Source organism: Anarrhichthys ocellatus, unplaced genomic scaffold (assembly GCF_004355925.1).
Source record: "Anarrhichthys ocellatus isolate YVR2014 unplaced genomic scaffold, GSC_Weel_1.0 scaffold1, whole genome shotgun sequence".
Classification (NCBI taxonomy): domain Eukaryota; kingdom Metazoa; phylum Chordata; class Actinopteri; order Perciformes; family Anarhichadidae; genus Anarrhichthys; species Anarrhichthys ocellatus.
Window position 1 is genome coordinate 12,262,675 of NW_022280031.1, and position 26,765 is coordinate 12,289,439.

General features: G+C 41.3%; 1 protein-coding gene across 2 annotated transcripts in view; it reads right to left on the bottom strand.

The window, feature by feature from the left end:
• prickle2b (prickle homolog 2b) overlaps positions 1–26,252 on the bottom strand; it is an 81,338-nt gene extending 55,086 nt beyond the window's left edge. Inside the window, exons 1-2 of one of the 2 annotated variants that reach the window (XM_031851383.1) lie at positions 26,049–26,252; positions 25,377–25,462 (exon numbers count right to left, since the gene is read on the bottom strand). In XM_031851383.1, the coding sequence (XP_031707243.1) occupies positions 25,377–25,462; positions 26,049–26,084 (122 nt within the window). In that variant the 5' untranslated portion in view covers positions 26,085–26,252. Of the gene's footprint in view, positions 1–25,376; positions 25,463–26,048 lie in introns of those variants that run through there. The other variant, XM_031851390.1, reaches the window with a different exon arrangement.
• Positions 26,253–26,765: the final 513 nt, after the last annotated feature.

Consider the following 26,765-nt stretch of genomic DNA (forward strand, 5'->3'; position numbering starts at 1 on the left):
TGAGGAAGCCACACTGTGTGAGAGAGAGAGAGAGGGAAGAGTGGAGGAAAAGAGAAAGAACAAAGGAATGATCTGGGAGGCTTTTGTAAGGAAGCAGGCTCAAAGTCAGACCCCACATGCTACAATGCAAGCACACACACACACACACACACAAACAGTAGGATTGTAACAATGGCGCGTTATGCAATCGCTTTACCTGTATATCATCATATTCTTCCACCCCTCTTCCATCCCTCCCATTGTCTCCAGACTTTCTCTCTCAAACAATAAAGAAAGCAATTTGCAGTGAATTTACTCACTTTTCCATTGAGAGACTTCCCATTGTGCTTTTGCTTTCGGGCTAAAAGGCGCCATAAAGGTTGTCAGATTGGCTCATTATGATTTGTTGGCGCTGAGCAGAAGTCAGTCACAATGGACGGAGGGGGTTGTCTGGCTGTAAGGCTAGATGGTGGTTAGATAGATGGAGCTGGAATAATGAGCAAATAAATGACCCCTATACATCTGGTGTTAACATGCATCCTGGGTAATTAGATTCCAATTAGATAGACTCTTACACTCTGTTCGAGAGGGAAATGCATGAAATTAATTTGTATATGAACCTAAGAGGCTCTGAAGATCAGAGTATTTTATGCAAGTATGCCTGATATGTAGTCAGAGGTACATATTAGTGGTTAAATGTATATCTAAAGTGTATTATGCAATATGGTAAAATATAGATTTATAGGAGCTATTTAACAAAGAGAAAATACATCAAAATGATGAAGCTACAGCCAGCCTCGCAGCTCTGTGAGGCTGTACTAAGAAATAATGGCCCTTGGAGATAAATGCTAACTTTAGCATGTTATGCTCAGAACGACAACATGCTGATGATAATGTTAACCATGTTCACAATTGTAGTTTAACATATTCTTAATATTGCTAATATTTGCTAATTAACACTAAACACAAAGTACAAACAAGGCAGAGAGTTTTGCAGGTATTCGGTCATAACCAAAGTATTGGACGACTTAAAAACACGACCTGATGAACAAATCAAAAGTCCGGGGATCACAAAAGTCCTTAAGGTACACCTTCTGTGGAACATGAACTTGCGTGGCCATCTGACAAACCAACACTGCCATCCCTAGAGCCAGGCTACGAGCATGGCTAAAAAGTTCACTACCCCCAAAATACAGAATAAAAGAGAATAACATGAAATAACTCAAGGGTGTGGGACAAGTAAAATAAAACAATCATCCATTTTGGCTACGTAAGGTTGAATCAAACACAAGGTGTATACCAGCTATGCATTCAGTGAATAGCATCTGACTTTGCCCATAAGTGTGAATGTGTTTGTCTGTTATTGTCTCCACCTAAAGCCTGCTGTGATTGGCTCCAGCCCTTCATTAACCTGAACAGCATGTAGAGATAAAGGATGATTGGATGAATGTAAATATGGTCATATGCACATAAGCTGTGAACCAAATCTGGATATGATGGATGAATAGAGCGTGACATGTATTAAATCTAAGATCTTGCTCTAAATCAATTCTGATGAATTATGAACATCACCTTGACAACCCACAGGGCTGAAATGTACCGTACATGACATACGACGATAATTACAAAGTGCGGAAATAAACGGCATCAATTATGCATAGTCATGATCCCTTCAATGTGACATCCAACACATCACACCCATGAACAGCAAATTGTGTCTTAGGCTGATTTGTCAGGTACCAGCACAAACGATCACTTAGGGTTGATATTCATATCTGAAATGAACATCAGCAATTTGACTGACAACTAGTTAAGTCGAGCGGAGAGGAGTTGGACATCTGTCAGTGTACGACAATGACTCATTTCTCCCTTTCCGTCTCCCCATCTCCTCCATCCCTCCTTTCATCCTCCCCCTCCGTCCCTCCTTCCTCCCCGACTGTCGGTCTCCGTGCTGGTGTCCTATCTGTGTCCAAGCTTTTTTCTCTTCATGGTTCAGGGCTTCTATCTGCCTTAGATGACTCCCTTGTGGCACCATGAAGCGAGACAGAGAAGAGAGTGGAAAAAAAAAAAATCTCATTAAGAAGGGATCATCTGCTGTCAAATACCGGCCCGGCCCCAGCCGAGCTCGGACACAGAGAAAATACAAATGGCCATAAAGAGCCACCAGTAATTTGGAGCGCTGCCATGCAGCACATTGCTTTGTGTCAGCTGCATATTGGACAGTGTAGTTTATTAAACTAGAAAGACTGGGAAACCTCAAAACAAGGGAATATATGAAAATATGCTGATGGAAATAACTGTCATCCATGTTTTTTAGTTTTTGTTAGCTTGTAAGTAATAAATAAAATACACCGGGGACAGACACAAACATGAAGTGAGAGCTGCAGCCAGTGGAATTAACTCTGGGCTTCAGTCTGAAACACTACAAGCCCAAAGAAGATTTGACTTTGCTGAAGCAAATAACTAAGTGGTAATTGAGGAAAATTTATTTTTTTTTTCTGTGAAAAGAAAAATTGCCTGATTTGAGGAACCGTCAGAAAATTTGATGCTCACATCTTTAAATGTCATGAAATGAAGGAAAGCAGACAAATATTCATATATGAGAAGGTGAAACCAGCAAACGTTTGACATAAGCTCTTTTCATGGCATTTTGACATGTTATAGCCGAAAAAGCACATATGGAACTAATAACATTAATGATGGTTCCATTCAGCAGAAGTATAATCCCCGTCAGTTAGCCAACATGCACACAGACATTTTTCATAGCAGACATCTTGACTTGTCATAGTAGTAAAAACCACATGTGTAATGAATAACAATAACCAGGGCTGCAATCCACTTCGGTATTCCATCATTAAAGAGGCGCTCCGCAGATATTACACACAAAGTTCAGTTAACTCGTCCTGTAGAGCACGACTCAACCTGTGAAGACAGTTGTGTAATGTCTTCTGTATAGCTCTGAAGGAGCTTTACAAAGTTTACAAAATTAGTATTTACATCTGAATTTATTTACCTATTTGAATTAAGTATATTTGTATTAATTATATATTGTATCTAAGCTAATTTTGATTTAAATTAACCTTTTTAATATCTCAATTCATTAGCTCTATCTTTCCGAAAACACATATTTCATTTAAATCAAATTATTATTTCAATTTATTTTATCGAGTTAAAATATTTGTAATTAAATAAAATGAATAAAATTTAAAAACTAAGGGCATTTTTACATTTTTATCGATTAGAATTTAATGAAATGCTAATCTAGTTCCTTTTTACACTCCTATATGACTGAATGATTATTTAACTAAACATTCACCTATCATTTGTGACGCAGTGAACAAATTGATTTAGAAACACGATGTCATCCATATAGTAACAGGGTAAAAGTCGCCGCTTCTCTTAGCTTAGGACTTCTCTCGCCGTCAATACAAGTTGTTCTCAGCAGCTTTGTAAATAGCTCTTACGAGGAAACTCTGCTGTCAGCTTTTATCATCATTTTGGATGGTTCCTAGTGGCAAAGACACTTTGTGAAGGATCCTGGAACTCGTGTGGTGTCCTTTGATCATTTACTCGTTGCAAAGTCACACTAAAAAAAAACCATTCTAATTTGTATAATTTTTGCAAATTCTTGAATTTCATCTCTTTCTGTGTGTTGCTATTGTAGAAGAAAGAGTTTCATCAAACCAAAAATAACCCTCTAAATGCTTCTTGCTGCCCTATTTTTCCAAATGATACCATCCACACCACTTGCATTGCAAATTTTCACCTGAAAAACTTTCATCACCTCATCCCAAGAAATATCCCTTTCTAAAATGCAGCACTCATTAGCTGAAATTAAAGTGAGGTTGTCTTTTGCACTTCAAAGGTAGGAAGATGTAAATCAATGTGAAAGTGAAAACAGGAGATCAAGAGGAAAAAAAGGGATGCAGACAGAGGAAGAGGAACTTCAAAGTGTTGCTGTGGGAAAAAATAATCATTCCTTCTGGTGGTGGTGCAACAGGTCACCATCTTTGTACAGCACCTGGAAACCCCGCAGATACCCTCACACACACACACACACACACACACACACACACACTTTTTCTCACCATCTCATTCCCATCTTCCTCCCTCTCCTTCCTTGTGGAAAACTTAAGAGGAGAGTGTGCTGAAACGCCCTGCCTCTGCATCTTCTCAAACTCAGCCAGTGTTGATGTGACCTCTCCTCCCTGGTGTCTCCCAGTCAAGAATAATTTCCCCTACATCAAAGCCCCACCCCTGTGGGGTGCTCTCATCAGACAAACCAAACGTTCCTCTGGGGTGGTTTAATCAAAGGTGACGCTCTAATAAAGTCAACACACGGGATGGTTTTGGCAGAGAGCAGGCAACCACCGAAACCATGTCTTGTTTCCCTCCAACATCTCGAGCACTCCAAGTCCCTTACTTTGACCAGGGAACAGTACACTGCACAGAGCTACAGGCAGGCCCAAATGGCAGATGAATCCCATGTGGCTCATTAAATCCAATCCTGCAGATTAATGCTAGTTGATGGGTACAGCCAACCTGCACCTTTCTTTAGAAACTGCACTGTACCAGACCGATGTAGGCCACATGCGGCCCAGTTTATTTTTGCAGTTTGGAACAAGAGAGATGGAATAAAAGTCAGGAGGGGATAGCTGTGGGTATGTGAACGTGTTAGTCGGTGTGTATGGAGTATTAGCCAATATGTATGTGTGTGTATGCACCATATGGAGAACAAATTATATCACCACACAAATCATTGACAAGTCTGGTGTGTTGAGCAGGACTGGCCTTGGATGCTTCTCCAGCTGTGGGATTTAAACAATGCAGAAAGGAAGTGTCCATACCTGCCAGGACTGTATTGCTGTTGTGTCAAGGCCGGATGTTCTGTGTAGTGTTGCAAAAATGGAAAGGACAATACGTCTTTACTTTCCCCTCTGTCTTTGAAACTGTTGTGTTAAGTTGTCTACAGCTATTTTAGAGTTTTACTCCAGCCGTGTCTGCTCATTGACAAAATAAATCTATTACTTGAGGACGTAAAGAGAAGAACTTGTGAAAGAGAAGCTGTCGACAGCACAGTACACATCCCACACAGCAGCTCAGGACAGGACCTTGTTTTATGCAAGCGTCCACACCGACACAATCCTGCTTGAACCTTTTTCCATTAAGGTGCTAAAAACCTGTCTCCCAAAAGGAATACATTGATGCTGTCGCAATTCAAACCTATTTCGAGACAAAATTGCAGTGAAATGGGATGACTCATGCCACAAAATAAACTTCAGAAATATCACTGAGAATAGTTGAAGAACAAGCTGCCATGACGCAAGAGTGGAAAGCGAGAGAACAGCAGCAGCAGAGTGGGTGTAAATAATACACCGGCTTGAACTGAAGAAATCACATTTATCAGCATGATGACGAACAAAACATGTCTCATTTAGAGTGTTTACCTCAATCTTTATAAAAAGCAGAGTACCTAAAGACTTTTTTTAGAGTGCTTGAAATCAAGATCGTATTGCAACCCAGAACACAAAAATAAGTTTAAAAAGGTCTCAAATTGTGTGCCCACTGGCCAGAGGTTTTGGTTTTGGTTATTGGCCGAAGATCACACCCCACCAGAGCTTTTCTTTCAAAAGAAACTATATATACACACACTCCAAATAAACTGATGCGTCTTTCCTCAGACCGAAATTACTTAAAGTAGGATCAGTTTTTAGGTGTGATCATGTTATCAATGATCTTGTTGGGCATATAGGAATATTTATTCTATATTTACACAGATTAAGGACAAATAACAAATTTCAGGATTAAGATTTGGGGCCACCACAAGCCACCAACATGGCCTGAATACAGGGGCTAGTGATGCTAACATGAAATAACCCAAACTAAAAAGGTAAAGTCGAGGCACTTCTCTACACAGGTGGGGAGGAGTGGAATAAAATCCCAAACAAATTAAATCTGCCCATTCTCTGAAAAGTTTTGGAAAACAGCTGAAACACTCAAGTAAGTTAGTGAAAGATCCTTTGCAGAACAGTCCTATAACCTTTGGTCTGGGCTGAGTGGGATTGACAGGTCACTGCTGCAGCCGGAGCCGTATACGATGCATCTACGTCACTCCTCTGCATTCCAAATATGGTAAGTTCCGTTCATTGGTTGCAAAAAGCCAACATGGCGATGGCCGTAATCCAAGATGGCGACGGCCAAATTGTCAAACTTGATGCTTCAAAACGGCAGTCCACAAACCAATGGGTAACGTCATGATGACTACGTCCACATCTTATATACATTCGTTATGTGTCTCCACTCATTTAATCAAGTTTTCCTTTAAAAGAGCAGTTCAACATTTTGTGAAATACTCATTCACCTTCCTGCTGAGAGTTAGAGGAGAAGATGAATATCGGTCTGTACTGTCAACCGCTGCAGCTGGTTGGCTTGCCACAGGGGCATTCAAAGCATTGATACTGTGCACAATCTTCAGCTTTCATGTGAAGCTAAGCTAAACGCCTGCTGGTGGTAGCTTCATATTTAGTATACAGACACTGATCTGACTCTGGGCAACAAAGCAAACATGCATATTTATATAATGTTGAACTATTTCAGTTTTCTGCAGCAAACCATGCAGTCATTCTTAGCTTTGTGTGTTATCAAAAGACATAATATATGCAGTCAATTACAGAGCAGTAAATAGACTCCTGCTGTTGGTCAAGATTGTTTGAATCCCAAAATGCTCAAAATTTCACAACGCTTCAACTCCACTACAGAGCAATGAGACAATAAAATCTACACAGACAGATGTGGATCTTAATGAAAGAGGAGTTGGATACTTTCTCATTCAATAAACTTGGGTGAAACCCGAAGGAGCTATTCATCGCTCAATGCCAATTGTTCATTATTCTTCATACTGTTTTTTCAGATTCATGGGCTGAATTTCAATCAGCTTCCTGAATCGTAATGACTCAGATACTAGCCCTGCATCAACGAACGAAAGCACTCTGAAATATGATCATGACGGATGCCCACTTAGCTAGTGAACCCCAAAACTAGCCGCCCCCCTTCTGCCAGGCTAACTTCTGGACTAAAATAGGTCCCACATGTGCACATTTGGCAGGAGCACGACCCTATTAACCCTAAACATGGCCTATGCTCGGCCTTAGCTAATGACACCCCAACCCTCCCTCGTCTGGTCCAGGATGGCTGACTGACAGTCATGGTCTGCACACACAAACAAAAACACCAGATTATTGGGCATGGACGGACACACACACACAAACACACACAGGACCTGTGGAGGCTGGTTGTGTGTCGATAAGGTGGAGGTCAAACAACAGATGGCTTCCAGAGGATTAGTATGACTCAGTCAACTTCTATAGTTATACAAACACAAACTAACTCTTGTACTAAAGCAGTGTTATGAAAGCCATCATTACTTTTTCTGAGTTATGCTGTCTAATATTTTACTCACTTAAGAAAAGCGTAAAGTAGCTTTACCTGCAGTAAGACTGGGTTAGCTATGCTTCATACAAACGCATGATATCAGTTCCTACCAGCTCCTAACATCAAACTGGAGGTTGGAAGCCGCAAAGGATAAAAAGGATAGAAAAGATGAATCTGAAACGTCACAAGATGAGAATATTTATTTTTTCGGAAATCTCTTAACTCGTTGCTTTGTATTGTCAAATCTAAAAACTGTCGACATAAAACATGAGGGGAATATCCCCCTGTGACAATGGGTTAGAAGTAGACTTTGTTTCACTTTAAAGGGTCACAAGCTCAAAAGGCTTGAGAACAAGTGCCCAGCGTATTTCTAGCCATTAATAAAAAATTGGACCGACATTGCTTCTGCTTCCTCTTCTTATTTCACATATGATATCACATGCCGAAACCAGAAAGCTCAACAAAAAAGAAGCAACATTTGAATGAAAACCTCACAGTATGGACAGAGGAAACTAATTCCAAAAGTTATTTGTATGAATGTCATAATAAGCTGCACCGAAATGCCATGACGTATTTAGAGTCACAGAACAATGACATGCGACCTATTGATTGCATAGGTAGGTAACAAACAGAATGATGATCCCATAAATGGACATTAACTGCAGGCCTACATGTCCTACAAAGCCTTATGGTTTGACAGATGTTCTCATGACTTGCTCCACAGGTATTGTGCAACTATACTGACACTTCCAAGCAACAGCAGGGTGAGAATCTCCTTACAAAACAAGTGATGCTCGACATGAGCGTGTGTAGGCATTGATGTTTCTTCTCCATTGTGCAACCACGACTGTACACTTTTTGGGCCAAGCACGCTCACGCTCCGGGAGCCCTGCCAAATACATAAGAGTGCTCTGTGGATGCTTCGCAGCTGTCAGGCAGTTATCATCACAGTCGCTTCCACAGAGACTCGTGAAGCTCGATGTCGACCAACATTATGATTCTGTCCCCTCTGGGGTGAATTTACAATTCAGTACAGGCAGACTTCTCAGGATTAGATGTCTATATGTACGGCCATAGCCATGGGTAAGACTCTAGGTCTCTCAGACTGTTGGCAGGACACAGATTCACACTCTCTCACACACACACACACACACACACACACACACACACACACACACTCTTTCCACATTATAACCTGCTGGAGTACACAGGTGTCAAGTAACCAAAAATTGCATCAAGCAGGCAGGCAGTGAGGCAAGAACAAATGACTTGTGTGAATGTGTGTGTGCATGTCTCAGTGACAGTCCAGTGTAGGTCTATTAAGTTTGAGAAGCGGACCCATTCAGTCTCCCTTCTGTTGTCCCACATCATTAATCAGACCAGATTAAAGTCTCTGTGCTAATAATATGCACCATTAGCTCAGAGGCTAACCCAATGAGGACAACTCATTCGAAGTCAAAGCTGGAGCCTTAGAGCAAGATAGGATACAAGGGGAACAGTTAGCCTGAAACCCCTATAACTTACTTTTTTACTCATTTGTTGACAATAACAAATATACATTTAATATGTGCAAAATCCTATAATAGAACCATGTTTAAATTGGTACTCTTAACATTAAATTCCTACAGAATGTATGATAAATAGATTGCAAATTACTGCAATCATTATCAATCTCTGATCCACTCTAGTCTTTCAGAGAAATGAACTGTCACGCACTCAGAGTTTGGACAGTAACATCAGCTGTGAGCCAGCTTCTTCTGCCAGAGCACCAACATAACAAACACAACAGTATACTAATCAATGCAAGCAGACACACACGTAAACAAGCAGAAATCCACAAACAACAGATATAGACAACAGACATGCACCCATCAACCATTGTCCTTGTGCTCGGGTTTCATTATTCAGGGGCTTGGAGCCAAGCTTGTCTGAGTTGGAGCATCAGCAATTCAAACAAGCCAGCAGTGGAGCTGGAACTCAGTGAGCAGCCCGTCAAACTTACCTTGCACATGCGCACGCACACGCTTACCTTGCGAGAAAATTTAATTTAAATGTCATCAACTTGACCTCAGTGTGTGTCCTCTGAATGAATGTGCAGGCCTGTCTGCATGTTCACACACACACACACACACACACACACACACACACACAACAATCAACCCACAAAAACACAGAAAGAAGGGGAGGAGCCTCGAGAATAACTGATCTAGATGTGATTTTTTTCCAAACTCGATAATAAGAAGGTCTTGATGTAGAGAGAAAAAAAGATCAGTGTGTCAGGCCTAACAAAAGACCATTCAAACAACGCATACATGCTTGGAGTCCTGCTGCCATCCGTCCCATCTTGCAAGTCAATTTGGAACATGAGATTGGATATTTGGGCTGAACACCATCTGACAATGAGGAAAAAAGCTGAGGCACGCTTTCTGGCTCAGGTGTCAAGCTATTAAATATTACAGGTTTAAACCCTGCGGAGGCTATTCTTTGTATGCCACCAAGCACGGGCAGGCACGTGTGGCAGCGTACACACACACCCCCCCACACAAAAAGGTTTTGTCACACCTGCCTCAAGACATCCCTTAGTTACACAAAGAGTCTCCGGCATTTAACACCTGCTGTCACACACACGCTGCTGGCCCAGACCTGTAACCTCACCCTCTCACACACACACACATTTAGAAAGCAGGAGAGTGAGGCAAAACATTTACTAATTGTCTCCACATGCACGCACGCACACGCACACGCACACGCACACACACACAATTGTCATTACGAGACATTTACTCTCATGTGTCAATCACAGACAAGAGGCTCTATCTGACTGGCTTGAAACCAATCAGGACAGAACTGGGGCGTCATTATGCGTGGCCGTGACAGATGTTGATCAAACACTAGCTTATAAAAGGGCATCGAAGATGAAAACAGCATTAAAATACATTAGGAGACAAACAAACAAACAAAGCCAAGAGTCTCATAAGCTGACCAGATGGGAAAATGTGCCACAACAAAATATACAGGCCACAAGCTGAGGCAGTGTGATCTCTGTGTTCCCACATGACAGGAGACAGGACTTTCCGTCCACTGCGGGTTCTCCAATCCGTCTTCCTCCTGTTTCATCACCAGAGCTGCAGGCAAACAATTTACATTTCACTCCAAATGTGCTCGCACGGCGTTCATTATATATCTATTAAGTTTCTACTCGGCGAGAACATTAAAGCAGCTGTAATGAGGAAGAAGAGGTTTGGTTTAAAACAGATAAATAAATAAATAAACACATAGATAAATAAAAGGGCAGACGGGGAATGGTCTCGTCGGAATCAAACGAGGAAACAAATTGCACCCCAAGACCTCTTATAAATATTGGAGTCTTTGATCTCCACACCAAATGAGCGATTCGGTCTGTGGGGGAAATGATGAGTGCATGTGTGTAATGTGGACTGTGTACGCTCCAGGCCACATCATTTTACAGAGGGGGTTGAATTGAGGGAAAGCTAAGCTCACTGTTAAAGAATGCAGAGACACACAGTGCAGATCACAAGCCTCCCTGACTAAGCAAGTCCAGTCAGCTTTACTGGCCTAAACTGCCAACTCTCTGTTGGAGCATATGTGTTGCTGGACCAGCCCTCCACACTCCACTAGACCTCTTTGAATAGTGTGCTGTCGCCTCAGAATTCCTATCAAGTCCAGGGAACACAGCAGACTTTACATGGAAACTTCAGTATTTGCCCAGAGAAAACAACTCATGCTGGGATACTACCTGGTTTTCTGTGTGTCAATTAGTTTGAGACTGTATTGAGGCAAATGCAGCATGTGAGCACAATATAAACCAAAATAATTATAGTCTTAAACTACATTTTGACACAAATGGGAAATGAGTAATAATAGGAACAGTAGAATGCAGGTCTCATCTATAGTGCTGTAAAGTCCTGTACAAATGTGCAATGAATAAATGTATAGATTGAGCCTCAGGGCAGTTGCTCACTTGGGATCTAGCCTTGTGCAACATAATCTATAAAGGTTTAAAGATAAAATGACAACCGCAATGTTTATTCTTTTGCATGGTCAAGCATAGGCTTTCTTGGCAGAATGGGTAGAACTGGAAAACATATTAATGCCCTTATTCAGTCTTTGGATTGTTCACACATTATTCCACCATGATTACCCGCGCTGCAAGCTTTGTAATCACACCTGAAATATTGCATAAATAAGCAACTTTGTGTTTTGAATTTATAGCAGTTCATCAACAAGGGAAACCAGAAATGAATGGATGCTATATAGCTCCTTTTAAATTAGATGAATCGCTTGTATTCTTCTTTATTATTTCATTTAGACGCAAGTACCAATAATGATGACTTTGCAGTTATTTTGCTATCGGTCATAAATTTGCTTTATCTCACATTTGGAAATGCAGCTAACGCAAAGTAATGTTTTTTTCTGCTAGTCGTAATTATGATCTGAACCTCATCAACGTGTTATTTCCCTTTGTGTAATCTGTAAATCCACAGCACACAAATTAGAAACCACTGACACAGGATAGCTACTTTTACTTAGCATTTGTTAAAGGTACTGCTTTTTTGTATCAAATGATGGTTAAAATCATAAAGAGTTAGTCTTCCAAAACCTGCTGTATTATTTTAATATCAAAATGCGTACGCCTCTGGACAGACCCCAATGCAGATTAATCTCTAAAATGAATGTGTCGCTTGTGTTCAGTACAAGAGACACATTTTTGTAAAATATCGATCCTCTGACATGATCACATGTCGATGTAACACTTGCTTATTGGAGTTGGAGCCGCAGTTCTGCTACACACCTGCAGGCCAAACGATCTTTGTTGGAAATAGGACTACTTGTATATCTTGGAGCTTGTGAAGGCTATAAGGAACCATCACGCCTGTCTGTCTGCGGTTTGATTGGTCCGAGATGAGCCCTGTGGTGTGGGAAAATCCCAGAGAGGAGGATTAGACGGGAGAAGAGAGGATTTGCTGGTTAAAAGCTGACCTCTGACATGCATACAACAGACTTTTGATTCAACAGATCAGCTCATTTCAGCTGCTTTCTGCCTCTGGACTTTACAGCCACGCTGGCACTTAACCAAAGTGACATTCACTGTCATGGCCAGACAGGAAAACACAGGTTAGTATGCAGGGCTGTTACGTGACCGATGAGACGGCAGATGCGACAGCTTGGGACGCTGCAGAGAGCACAGAAAGTGTGATCGCACATTACTGACGTTACATCAGCTCCTGAGATAAATGTGTGATACAGTCACACTGTTCATGTGAATCATCCTCTGATATACTGGACCAAGTCAAAAGGTGAAACTGCATCCAACCTATTTTGATTATATTTCCAGGTGCACCTTTAGTTTTTCCAACTCCAACTCTGCCTGTTTCCAGTGTTGGGTATCATAACTATAGTCAAAGCTAATTTGAGCTCTTTCAACATCAAATTCAAGAATTGTTAGTCTGTCTGCTAGCCATAACTACAAGAGTATCAGGTTGAGAAATAAATCACGAGGGGGGTTTACAATGAAAGGCTACCTTGCTGGTGAGTTACTCAGCTCTCTGATTTCACAAGATTGTCAGACTTCACAAATGGAAGGCATACCTCCACAGCTCGAGCACTCTTGGGGCCGCGCTACTCAGTGAAGAATGAATCACGGACTTTCTTTACATATTTATCCAAGTATTGCACTCCACAAACATCTGTTTTTTATTCTTTTGATGTGTGCGTCTGCTTTATGTTTCACAAGAGGAAGTCAATCAAATGTGACTGAACAGGCAGAAATGCCAACAATGTGATATCTAACGAAGCACTAGACTTCAATGCTGACTAGAGCATCTATTTGATTGAGGACAAAAATAAAACAATGTAACAAATGAGCGCTCTAAAATAGAGCACTCAAATCCAGGTCATGATGTGCGCTTCAAGTCTGATACTGAACTTTATTTGGGCTGAAGCAACTGAAATCTGATCCTTCGATACTCAAATAAATTACATTTGACACTTATCAGAAAAAAAAAGTCTTGCAGTGTTTCCTACAGAATTGCATTCTTAACTGGGGTGAAAAAGCTTTTGAAAGAACTTTCAGATCATGGAATACTAACACATTTCATTGGAACACAGCCAATAACAACCTTAAAAAACTATTTTAATTCCTCTTGGGTATGAACTCTGCCTCCACAGCCCTTTGCTACTCTGTATTACGGACCACAAGGAGAGAAAACGCTCAGCGAAGTCTGACGTCAAGTGAGCAAAAAGACGCCTTTTTCTTTCTCAGTTCTCTCTTTCTGTCCTTATTTGTTCTGCTCCTATTGTCATTCTGATAATGCAGTACTTGTCTGGTCTGTTCTCAAGGCAGCAGCAAACTTATAGCACACTCATCGCCTTGGCAACCGGTCAACCTGCACAAATAAACTTGGCCGGATGAATGATGAAGAAAGAGAAGAGAGAGAAGAGCAGAGCTCTAAGTGGTTTTTAAGCTGAAGCAACAGAGACATGATTCTGTGCAATAAGGGTGATGACGGCTTCTATCCGATTTCTGAGGTACCTTTATCAGGTGTCTGCATTACTGGCTCTCATTTCCATCCATCTTAAATTCAAAATGACTCAATGTCTGTGCCTACGCTGTCTCCTTGCAAACCACAGGCCTTAAAAGTACATGTCATGGTATTTTAAATCTTCCTGTCTGAACTAGCTAAAGCATGCACCATGTAAAGGTGATGTGTGTTTGAGTTCAACCCTGGTACACATGTCATCCATCCATCCATCCATCCATCTCTTCAATCTGAACTGTCTTAGCACGGATAAAAAAATAAAAACTTTAAAAGGAGAAGCTGCAAAAAGTAGAGCTGGACCTACAAATCGTCTAAGCTGACTTGAAGCTAAATGCTAATGATAGCATGCTAACATGCTCACAGTAAAAGAAAGTTAGCATGCGGATGGTTAACACGTATAATGTTTATCATGTTCACCTAAGTTTAGGGTGTTAGCTCGCTCACATTTGCTAATAATTAGCACCAAAGACAAAGTACAGCTGATGCTGATTTTTTTTTTTATCATAAATCAAAGTTTTTGACAAATTATAATTTTTACTTAATGGTAAACGGAAAGTTATGGTTGTGTCTAGATGGTCACCCTGGATTTGTGCAAACGACCTGTCCTAACCTTAACCATTTGAGGTTAACGGCAAACCTCAACCCTCTCACGAGAGTTTTGCAAATCAAGGGTTACCATCTAGACACGACCAAAGGATAAGGGATCACCAAAGTTATTACAATTTATCCTTCAGGTAACATCAATGTTTGTTTCATGGCAATCCATCAAAAAGACATTTAACTGATCATTTAAAAATGCAACCTTATGTTGGGGCTCCAGGAAAAGTTAAGGGATCACCAACATTATTAGGACTATAGATTCTAAAATGTGTGCCAATCTATTGAAACGCTATCTGTACTAAATTAAATGGCAATCCATTTCTCCTGATTGACCAACAACTTGCATGACTTGTTTCAGATGAACACTTCAACATCACCCAGCACAACCACAGTCATTACAGTGGTCTCCCTATTTTCTTCCTGGTTTGTGAGTGCGCTGACCTGATGTCTCAGTGAAGGAGTTTGTTACTTCAGGCCTTTATCATAGGAAGCTGGCCATGCTTCAGAGCCTTTTTTCATCTCCTTTCTGCCCACCTCCATTCTCTCTGCACCCAGATCAGTTGATAGATACCTGTACAGCTTGGCAATGGAAGCCAGCCTACTCTCTCATCCATGGACTACAGCCTTCACTTAAGAGACTCTCAGCTATTAATACACCCACACACACACACACACACACACCTAAGAAAAAGTGTTAGTGAACAAGCTGAACAGAAGCATCACAGCTCATCCAGCCTATTAGATACAGCTTTGACTCATGCAGAGCTGTGAGCAGAACTAAGACGACACCTCACCCACTCCTCAGATGACGACAAATCACAAACAGAGACAGGCAGACAGACCGACAGGGGGAGGAAGGAAGAGAAAGAGATGATGGATAAGAGGAATATATAAAAAGGTCAAAGCTGAGACGATGTGCGACGTTAGCTTTAAGAGTTAAATTGGGCAAAAAAGACAAGCAGGTGCAACGTAGCAAACTGAAATAACTGAAATAACATTCAACACACCAGCTGACACATTTGGTCTTTGATCAATACAGCAAATAAGCCTTGCATTTTATCCTCAGTGCTGTTTGATGGAGTGGCTGTCTGGGCCCTTTCTTCAATATTAGACAGCAACTATCAGTTCTCACAGGTCAATGTGCCACTTAGGCCAACCAATAATCAGTCGTCTCACAGAATCAATAAACCAATCAAACAATTTAACACTGCAGAGTCATCAAGCTCCTCTTGCAGTTTGGACAAATGATGGTTTGGGTTCCACTGGGAGTTTGGGTCTGTAATGAAAATAGGACAATTAAATAGGACATTAAAGTATTGGAGAAGTCAAAGAGAAACTGTCAGCGTGTCTCTAACTTACGAGGTTGACTTAATAAACAAAGTAATGATCGCTGACCATTGCCACACAGTAGCCCTGAGCATTTGTTATTCATTCATTCCTGGGCATTTTGACAATCACATATTCCAGTTCAGTTATGAACCACATAATACAAGGGTGACAACTGGGATAACGCACTACTATGCTGTTGTGCAACGCTGACCTCTATTGGCTGCTACAATCATAAACATAAAGCCGGGCACTATAAGGAGGTCTTCCAAACACATGAAATCCATCAAGGACTGTGTGTTCAAACCACACTGCTGGTACGGCTCTGATCAAGGATTTTCACTTCTACGCACACCCCCCGGATGGGAACAGGTGGCTGGACAGAGAGACCTGGGGGGGATAAAACAAGATGGGGAGAGAATCAAAGGGGTCTTTGAAGTGGTGCACTGCTTAAATCTCGCCGCACTGGGCTGGTAGTCTTTAAACTGGATAGATGAGACGGTGTATGGATGGATGGAAGCAGGGAGGAAGAAAGACGGGTCCTCATGGATGAAGAGTTAGTGACTTAAGGTGGATGCAGTGATATAGAGGGTACATAAAAATGTCAAATGAATGAGGACAGAACAAAGGAAATGATAGAGAAACTGTGGAAATTTATAAGAGACCAAAGTAGCACTGGAGAAAAAAATAAATAAAAATCAGCTACTTGATGCATTGACAACGTATTTTTTACAGATATTCATGGTTCCTAGCTAATCCCCTGACTTTTCCTCTTGCGCCACAAGCAGGTGAAATTTTTTGTTGTTTTACTTAAATATCTCAACCTCTATTGGGTGGATTGCCATGGCATTTGATGGAAACCAGGCGGCAACCTCCGGGTCTGAAAAGGGAAGCCAATGCGGAAGTGCTATTCTTTCTGATGGCCAGCCAGGGGCGACTCCTCTGGTTGCAAAACTAAAATATAATTGCATAGAAGTCTATGAGAAAATGACCCTACTTCTCAGTTGATTTCTCAGGTAGCTACCACAATGTCGTCCAGTCTGGGAGTTGTCCACGTTTTCGTCTTAAAACTTCAAGCTTGCCACAGTGTTTTCAGTTCATGAAAGTTAATTGTCACATTTAGTGGCCTAAAAGGGTCTTATTCAGCGTTCGGTTGTACTTAACTCCAACTTCTGATGTCACCTTTGGTTGCAAAAAACCAAAATAGCAAAGTTTAAAATGCTGAACTCCAGCCATCAAAACGGCAGTCCACAATCCTCAAAGCATTGCTCTGCAGATCCGCTTGCATGGCTATGGACCCTTAATATTGTTCATCATCATCAATAACATTAAAATGGAATCTCTTGCATTTTAAACAGTTTGTTGCACAAAATAAGCAAAATAAGCAAACTGAAGACGTGACCCCAGGTTCTGCGATTTACACTTTTGTTACATTTTATGGACTTTAATTTCAAATCAATAATGAAAATAATTGTTAGTTGCAGCCCCACATCTATCTCCTCACTACTACTACTACAAATCCACTAAGTATTCGTTTTCAAGCAACTGCAGGAGTTTAGTGTGTAGCTGTTAAGACTCCTGAGACCTTGGGAGACCATGGATGGAGCTCACACAACATGGACGTGAATGCAAAGTCACATCAGAAAAAGAGGGTGTAGAGTGTTAGTCGCCATTGCTTGCACCAAATATTTTAAGTAACATACAGTAAATGAATGCCTGAACTATTCAATTCATGGAAAATTTGCTTTTGTTCAAAGCACAAAGACAAACTTTAGGGAACAATGAGATCAGTTTGCTGAAGTCAAAAGCTGAACATTTCACCAGCCAAAGTAACTAACAGCATCAGGATGACGAGTGATTCTCTACTGGGGTGGGCGAGTCCAAATTGTAGGCCTGAGCACAGTAAATGCTAACTTGCTGTGCATATGATGGCAGTGAGCCTGCCTCCCTTTATTTCCGGAGACAGTTAGTTCAAAGGCAGCTTAGCACGCTAAGCCTCCATGGCATGGATCAGCACCAGGGCTAAAATCTGAGTGAATTAGTATCGGTAGCGCACAGGTCAGGGTGAAAAACAGGGGTTTGCTAATGTGAGAACAATGAAAAGTCTACAAGCGGTTCAAGGTTGCAACCAAGTTGTGTTCATTTAGCGCAACTGCAGAGCGCATCGCAGGTGTGCAAAATAGTGTTTCAATTCAGACGGAGAGTTTTGACACCTAAGTTCAGTTATATGTTCCTCCGACAGGCATTTGTAAGGTAGCACGCCTTTTTTTTTTATCATTTTACCAGGAACAGTGTTACTTTCCTCCTGGTTTACTGTGGGAACACCGATATTGACCTGCATACATGCTTTGAGTTGCACTAGTTCAGTTTTTAATAGCAGTTTTAAGACATAACAGACATCATGATATGCGCATATACACATGCATACATAGATACATAGATACATACATATACACACAAAAGAGCATATAATGCTTAAAATATACATTCACACACACACACACGCACCATCTTCTGTGAGGGAGTAAAAAGGACTTTTCTGATGCCTATCAGTCTTAATCCAAATGCATGAGCACCTGTTAGAGATGACCTTGATAAGAGAAGCAAGGAAAATACTGGAGCTGTGGATCAGAGTAAAGCTACTGGCTTTATTGCAGGATTTGCCAGCAAACATTACCCAGACTGACACAGCTATCCTATACAATAAAGCTCTATTAAGACTATATGAGAGAGTCTGTTGGATCCGATTAGATAACACAGTAAATTATTCAAAGCTGCTGAAGTACAGCAACGCACTTTGTGCAAATTAAGGAGTTATTGTATATTTGATCGTGGATCATTATGTGGATGCTTATTCTAGTCTTTTGGCTGATTAGATAGCTGAAGAGTCTTACGATGTGGTGGCTTAGTGGTATGGTTCATCCTTCAATGTTGTTCTGTTGAATAAGTCAGTAGCCCTGTTGCCACCACAGTATTTAAAGAGAGGATGAATTAACCTTTAAGTATGCCAATACAGCTTATTATTTATTTAGTTGGCATTTCTCTTCTTTTGCATCATATGCTGTACCCCTTAGTTTTTGTTTGGACATTACCTAAAAACACTACCTCGCCCCACCAAAATGGAATCAAAGTAGATGAAATGTCTGGTCTCTTGTGTAACCGTTCTCATGTGGGGCACAACAGAGTGACTTGGCTGCAACCAAAGTGACCATTGGAGTTCAGTGAGGCACAGTTTGACATGTTTGCCTCCTGCTGGTCAGTTTAGTGCACTTCACCACGAGAGAGGAAAAACAGCTGAGAACTGAACAGAAGAGCTTCTTTAATAAACCAGCTAGCCTTTTTTCAATTATGTAAATCAATATTATCAATCAGAGAGAAAGCCAGTTGGATTCGCAGATTGCAATCTAAAAAGTTAAACAGAGCATATTTAATTTCACATCAAAATAACAGCTGCTCCCTTCACGATGCTTCACTATAAATATCATAACTCCTCTCTTTTACACAGTTTATAAATATAGTATCTACAAACAAGATATACAAATATGATACTGGAGAGACAACGGGCAAATATACAGCAGAAGAAACAACACATCTCTGCCATAGTCATGACAGGGATAATTATTGAGCTGACACACTGACCTTTAAATAGCTCAGCTTTAATATAAAAAGGAAAAGTCACAGTGGTGAGGGTACTGTCAATATACGTGTTAGCAAGGTGAGAAAACGGCCTTCACTTTGGCATCTCTTTAACCTCATGTGGCGCCGTTGTTCAGGGACAAAACAAGCACAGTGTCTTCCACTGACAACCAAGAGAAATCTAAACAAAATGGAACTATGTTGCACTGACTGCACAACAGCATAGCACTCCTGTTATTATTACGCTTAGTATCACCGGAGCTTAAATGACAAATGAAAACACACATTGTTTCAATCAAACATAATAATCATGCAATACTAACAATACAGAAGCCATAAAAAGTTACAAAAGCAATTACGACAAGCATAGAGCAACCCAACACCTCGCTGGATCTCCCGTTACATGTCAGGAACCCACCTGGTGGATGAGATGACACGACCCGCTGTTATGCCTTATAGCTCACTGCTGACACGTACATCTTTGTTTTAGACATGAAGTTAGTTAAAAGCCTCAAACACGCACGTTCTCTGTGTCTCCAGCTCCAGCATCTGCTCCAGAGGTGTCACATGTGTATAATTACAGGCTGTAACTGAACCAGATGAGAGGGATCATTTCCTCTCTCCTGATAGGGTCGACAAATACACAGCCAGCCAATAAAACAGCCAACACAATGGCGCTCTGTCGCACCAAATCAAACAGAAGGAAGGCGCACTACCACTGAAAAGGCAACAAATAGAGTCAATCAATGCTTGAGAATACATTCAGAAAACCTAATAACATCATATCAAGGAATCAGTGCACTCTCTTGCCAACGGTAGTGAAACAATGTGTGCATTCAAAATAACAAATCAGACAATATCTTTGGATTGCGTGCTTGCTTATAAAACATTGTCTTTACCTGTGCTCATTATTAAACCCCCAGTCAATCTCAACCACGGGGAGAGAGGAAATGAGGAATACTATTGGAATTCAGCTGTGGTGCCCTCTCTAGATTTGACCTTTGTGCATGTTTTTGTGTCACATCAGCCTGGCTCTTGAATTTTGATGCTGGGATTTCATTGGAATTCAGCAGCTGATCGACAGGCCCCCTCGGGATCTCAGCCAGCTGCATGCGTAGACCATCTTTGTCTCCGTGACTGCCATGCCTAATCTGCACAGAGTCTGTACCATTACAGTTAAATCACGTTTGCTGCTTTTTGTGTAGATAGAATGATATGAGAGGAAAAAAAGAAGGTGAAATGGTAAACAGGAGGGGGGGGGACAGCAGCAGAAAGAAGACCAGGAGAATAAGAGAAGAGGGATGAAAGGTGACAAGTTCAGCCCAACACCGTCTGAGAATCCAAAGGTCAAACTATGATTTATATCAGGGCTTCACAGCTCTCTGGGTTTGCATTATCTGTGAACATCAGTAATACATCACATGACCCCGCAGACCTGTCAAAATATAACCCCTTCAGAATGAATTTCCTCCTAATGACAAAGACAAAACACACCGTTTACACAATATAAAGCCCAGTCATTTGCCTCCTGACCCATACGAGTGCCATCACAGATGTTGCTGCTGCTCCAAAACAAGCCCAGGGAGGGAAATAAGACAGAAGGATAGGGAGTGTTTTCCAACTCTGGAAACTATCTCAACTAAACTGGTTTAAGTGATAAATCAGCAGAGCATCTATTGTGTGGCACCGACCACCAATGGCTTCTTTTTTTCCTCGCTCCCCCCTCACTTCACACCGAGGTCTTCTTCTTCTTTGCCGAAGTAGCCAGAGCCTTTTTCATATGCCTGTGTGCCCTGACAGTTTTATTTGCCAAGCAGTCTTGTTAACATAGTGAATAGCGGGGCCGGCTTGTGTTATGCAGATCGGACTGGGTTACCGAGGGGACAGACGTCAGCAAGGCATTCAGGGCCGGGTTAAAACTCAACCTCAGTCCCTCTTGTTCTACTGCAAGCATCTTTTCTCCTCCTCTATTCTTTTTCTCCTCCCTCACTGCTGCTTTTAGCCAGCTAAAGTTTCAGCTAAGGCCCTGTTGGATACAAGGACAGGCTTTGTCCAGCGCCAGTCAGCTCTGGCAACCTGAACAAAACCTGGTGCTTTAAATTAAGTTTTATGTTGCGTTGCTGGCCGGAGGAAATGAAGGAATAGCAAATGGCAAGATCTCATGCCATAAATCCTCCTTTGTAGTCGGATTCATGTCTGGACTGACCTAACTCTACCGATGGGTCAAGTGTAACCTTTCAAGCGCACATTAGATGCAGCTCTAAAACACACCGGCACCGTGCAGAAGAGGGTCATATGATCGGGCCGATCGGGTAGCATTTACACTCAGAGCACATGCTAAAAGGCCTGGTAATGAGTCTCATTAGCACAAGGAAAATCAATCGAGCCGAAGGCAGGCATTATTAATTCAGAGGGAGCATGTTGTGCAAGGAGAATCTCCTCACATGCTCAACCTGCCCAGAGCAGCCCACTCAGCTTACTGAGCTACACAGGCACACTGACACACAAGCAGCCAGGTAACAGAAGCTCTTCTTTCATCCGTCCATTGTATTTCTTTTACCCACAGCAGGGTGGGCAGAGCAGCCTGGGTGTCCTTTTACACTGCCATTTCCGCCACCTCATCCAGAGAGATCTCAAGGGATGCTGGGAGAAGAACGTCATCCCGAGTCTTCGACCAGGACTTTAAATGTCGCACCTCCACAAGTTGAGAACCATCCAGAGCCTTCAAGTGTGAACTTGTAAGTCACTGGGAAAGAAGTTTTTGTACTGCTAAGTTTGCAGACACGGGCCACTGTGTTTAACATTCACACTTGAGTCAAATAACACCGCCAGCGAATTCTTGACGGTAATGTTTTGGGAGGCCCGGGTGATTTTAAATACCCAACACTAGACTGGCTCCTCTCTTGACTCTTAATGGGAAATGCCTCAACACACTCAGTCAACTTACTATAAAAGACCAGGCTGAAACCCCCCAGGAGTTTAGCTTAGTGGGAACCTCTTATACAGACGCAGTACGGAAGAGTAGAGGAAGAAGAAGAATGAGAAGAAAAGCAGTGCTTGTACTGTATATTTATCTGTTGAATATTTAGAGAATCATCAATATTTTAGTGAATTCTGAGAATAATACATGTTAAAAGTGTGGCGAACGTTAGGACAGTGTAGTGAAGTCGAGCACCATAAGAATATGAATTTTTAAAAGTTGGTAAGATGATAATTTGTGATTATGGAGCAAAGTCTTTAACTTTGGTTAGACACCTCAAGTGTGCAGCTAAAATACACTCACACTTGACAATTTTCACTCAGTTGCACATTTTCAACACAATTGTTTTCAAAATAATCCTTTATTTAAAGAATTACGCTGTTTTTTATTGGTTTTGTTTTTAACAGGGTTTTTTTTCTATTTCTCAACAGACATGGGTGAAGTTTTCGACAATGGATCCCTGGGCACAGAAAGCAGAAAAACCCAAACACCTCTCCTACATAGGCTCCAGACAAAGACTGTACAGTTGTTTAGCCCGTTTCTGATGTTGCTTTGGGGTCATTTCTTGTCTCTTTGAAATTTTAATGATTTCCAACTACGAGAAGAATATTTACTAATGGTCAGCAGCTGGCATTCTTTAAATTGACCAGCCGTAACATTATTTTGGGTAGTTGAGATGTGACTGTTGGTAAATTGTGGTCTAGTCAGCTAAAAGTCGAGTTTCAACCCCAGGATGACACATTTTCATTAGACTTCATTATTCAACCAGACTAAGAGTCTACAGATATGCTCCCAGCTCTTCGAGGCTGTTCTTAAGGCACAGACACTCTGTTGCGTCACCTCACGCCGCCTTTGTCTTTGTCTTGCACTTGAACACATCGCAAAGACTAGGACAACGGCCAACTAGCATGTACGTTCTGGGCCTGTGTGACAGTAAATAACTTTCATAACATCAGGTAGTTATGCATTCGTCATTCAAAGAGTAAAACCAGAAGACATGGGACTGCTGATATACAAGCCATACTTACATGAAACAAAGCAACGTTTGCCTTCCATTTTCACACAACTCTCAACAGTTAGCTTCATTTCAAATGACCATGCTGTTGGGAAAATATTCCCATATTGAAATTATCAGCTGAGGATGAAAAAAAAAAATGAGAAGAGCCGTCTGTGTGCCCTCTAGACTTTACTCAATTCGTTGCTTTCCACACTTCCGTTTCTCTTCTTGTGTACGGATTCGCTTAAGCTGAAAAGCCAATCAGGATGATTTCATCATCATACCTCATTATATTTACATTAAAAATCCAAATCTTTTTGAAACTGCAGATAAACAGCATCCGGTACATGACCAGAGGAGGCAGTATGTGCACACCTATCTCCTTCATCTCCATCTATAACCTCAGGGTCACTTAAAGTCCACCACATTACTACAGTACCATAGCTTGCGAAATTAGCATGAAAACACATTTATTTTTTCCTGAGAGAAAAAACAGGACATTCTTCTATGCAGGAACAAAGCCTTGTTGGAGCTATAAAACTGTCCACTGACGTTTTATTCCAGTCTGTCGGAGGGGAAAAAAAGTTTACTTTTTATTGTGAGAGGCAAATAAAGGCTGCATTCCTGGGCCCGCTGTTGCCCCTGTAATAGTTTACTTTACAGCAAAAGAGGCAGAATGGTCTTTATGATTCAGACCCTCCCATTCTATTGTGGATTTCCAGTAAGAGAGAAAACGCCTTAAGAATTCATGGCTGCCATGTAAACTTCGCATAAACTGGCTCCAACCTGGTTGATCTTTCTTTTGCCAAAATACTGTAGTTTTATGCTATTTATTCAGAGTTTATGAGGAGAACTGGTATTAGGAATAATCCCGGTGTGCTACAGAATAAAGCAGGTGTAAATCAAATTACAACTGAATTAAACTATTGTATTTTCTTCACACTGTTCAGTTTTGTCGATCTAATAATTTTTGACCCCTCCTCCTCCCCAAGTAATCCTCAGCAGACCAAGTCAAGCAGCATACTGTCTCCCACAATTACAATGTAGGATTTGTAACAGAACATAATGTGCCTTTGAGTTTTGTTGATTCCGCAAACTGAGCGTCAGCGGCCACTAAACAGCACACAGACACCGAGCTCAGAACATCTCTCTGAAGTCAGTACTTCTCATCGAGGGACTTTGTTACCGAGTGATTGGTGTTCATCAGAATCAGCTGATACCAATAAACTAACAATGTTCAGTGCTCTCCTCCAACGTATGTGATGCTATTTCTACTGCATTCCTAAGATGGAGTTGCACACATTAGTCACACACTGACCCAAACCACCCACACTTCATAGCAGGATCACTTCTTATTGTAATAAGAAGTGTGTATACCGTTCTTTTCGCAGCATATGAAAATGTACATCCTCCCAGTTTTGACAGGGTGACTGTAGAAGGCAGCAGGCTTGAACCCTCCCTGCTGCATGAATGGTCTCTACAGTAAAAACTATTATCTTAGAGCACACAGGGCTGAACAATGGTTTCTTCACAGTAGTATGGATGGCTGATTCTATTCAGAGTACAATAGATCTGAAAGGGCTCCTCTTAAAATACTACTACTTATAAAGGAAAACCATAAGTTTTTTTTATAAATGCAGAATGGTTACTTTGCCAAATTGCTTAAACCGCTAGTTACATGTCACTATTGCAGAGCAGCAAATGGACTAATTTATTTGATAAATGCCTCAGCTGACTACAAATTCACACCAGTCCGCAAGAGTGGTTTGATATCAAATGCACTCCCATCTTTGGCATGGAAGCATATGCACAGCGGAAAGGAAACCGACTGTGTGGCCATCGACGTGCAGTGAAGCGATGCCGTTACCTCCATTTGTGCAGGGCAAAGCCAGGACACCGTTCTCCACAGGTGATGCAGGGCTGTCCTCTCTGCGGCTCATCTGCAGGGTTCAGCTTTGGAGAAACAGGAACAGGAGATGACGGGTCATAGTTGGCTCTTGCTTTGTCAATTTACACAGGAACACTGCCTGTGGCTCTAAATGTCAGACTGTCTTCAGCTAAGTGGTGAGTACTTGTATGAGTTACTTCACCTGCAGTATCCCTAAAAAAAGCTAGATTGTTTTCAAAGCACCACAAGAAACAGAATTATAGGACAACTTAACTAATTTATTAAACGGAGTGCTTCAAGTCACCTGCATTAATTACAGTTACACCTACAGCAATAAAACATTTTGGCTCCTCATCAGTTAAATACAAATGTGTTACAGAACGCATTGTCCTATATTCAACAAAACAAGCCACTGGTTGAAAGAGAGAGAACATATCTTTGTCATCGTGTTTCACGCTGTGTTGTTAATAAGACTTTCAAAACAGATGTAACTTATGCCCTTAGCAACCGGACAGAGCAGGAAACAGAGAAAACTTCACATCAAACAAAAATAAGGCGCATGCGAGTTTTTTTTCCAATTATTAATTAAAGCAGATGGAGACATGCGCTAATGGAAACCACCAAACCTTTAACTTGGTTTTGCCTACCTACCGATCTGCTGGAATCTCTCCCTCTGCGACTGAACATGACAGGCTGATCACAGGTCAGTGAAGGCACAGTCGGCTATTGGCGACAAGAAATGGCGCACCGAGGAAACTGGAGTGCGCAGTTGTTAAAATGCCCTCACGACTTTTTCAAACGCACCAAGTCTATGCTGCGGTCCTATCCTATTAACCTCCTTCATTAATGCATGGAGCTGTTCCGGATTGCAGCTCCACCCTGTTTCCTCACGGCCAATAGAGAACTAGAAAATTACCTATGAAAAAAAAAACACGACACAGTATAATTAAACTTTGTACGAAAGCAGTGATGCAAGTGGTAAATGGCAGTGTGGGCGAGTACTGAGGTCCAGCCTGAGAAGATCTCAAGGCAAACAGCAAACCTTGTAATTATTGAGGAAATACATGTTTTATGCTTTCAAACGCCCTATTTTCATAGAATCAGATTCTTATTATTCATTATGAGTTCCAAGGCAATGAGGCAATTTTCATTGTGCCAAAAGACTCAGTTAGACAAAGATGAATATATTCAAAGAATACTGCTGAGTCACAGCATAACATAATGCAACCTTGAATCATCTATTCACTGTTTCATTCATAAAACATGTACTGCTAGATTGTGTGATTGTTTCTTTTGTATGATATTTTATTCTAGTGTAGTCTTATGATATTGGTCTATTTTTTGTAGTTGCTTTCAGTAGCTAGGCAC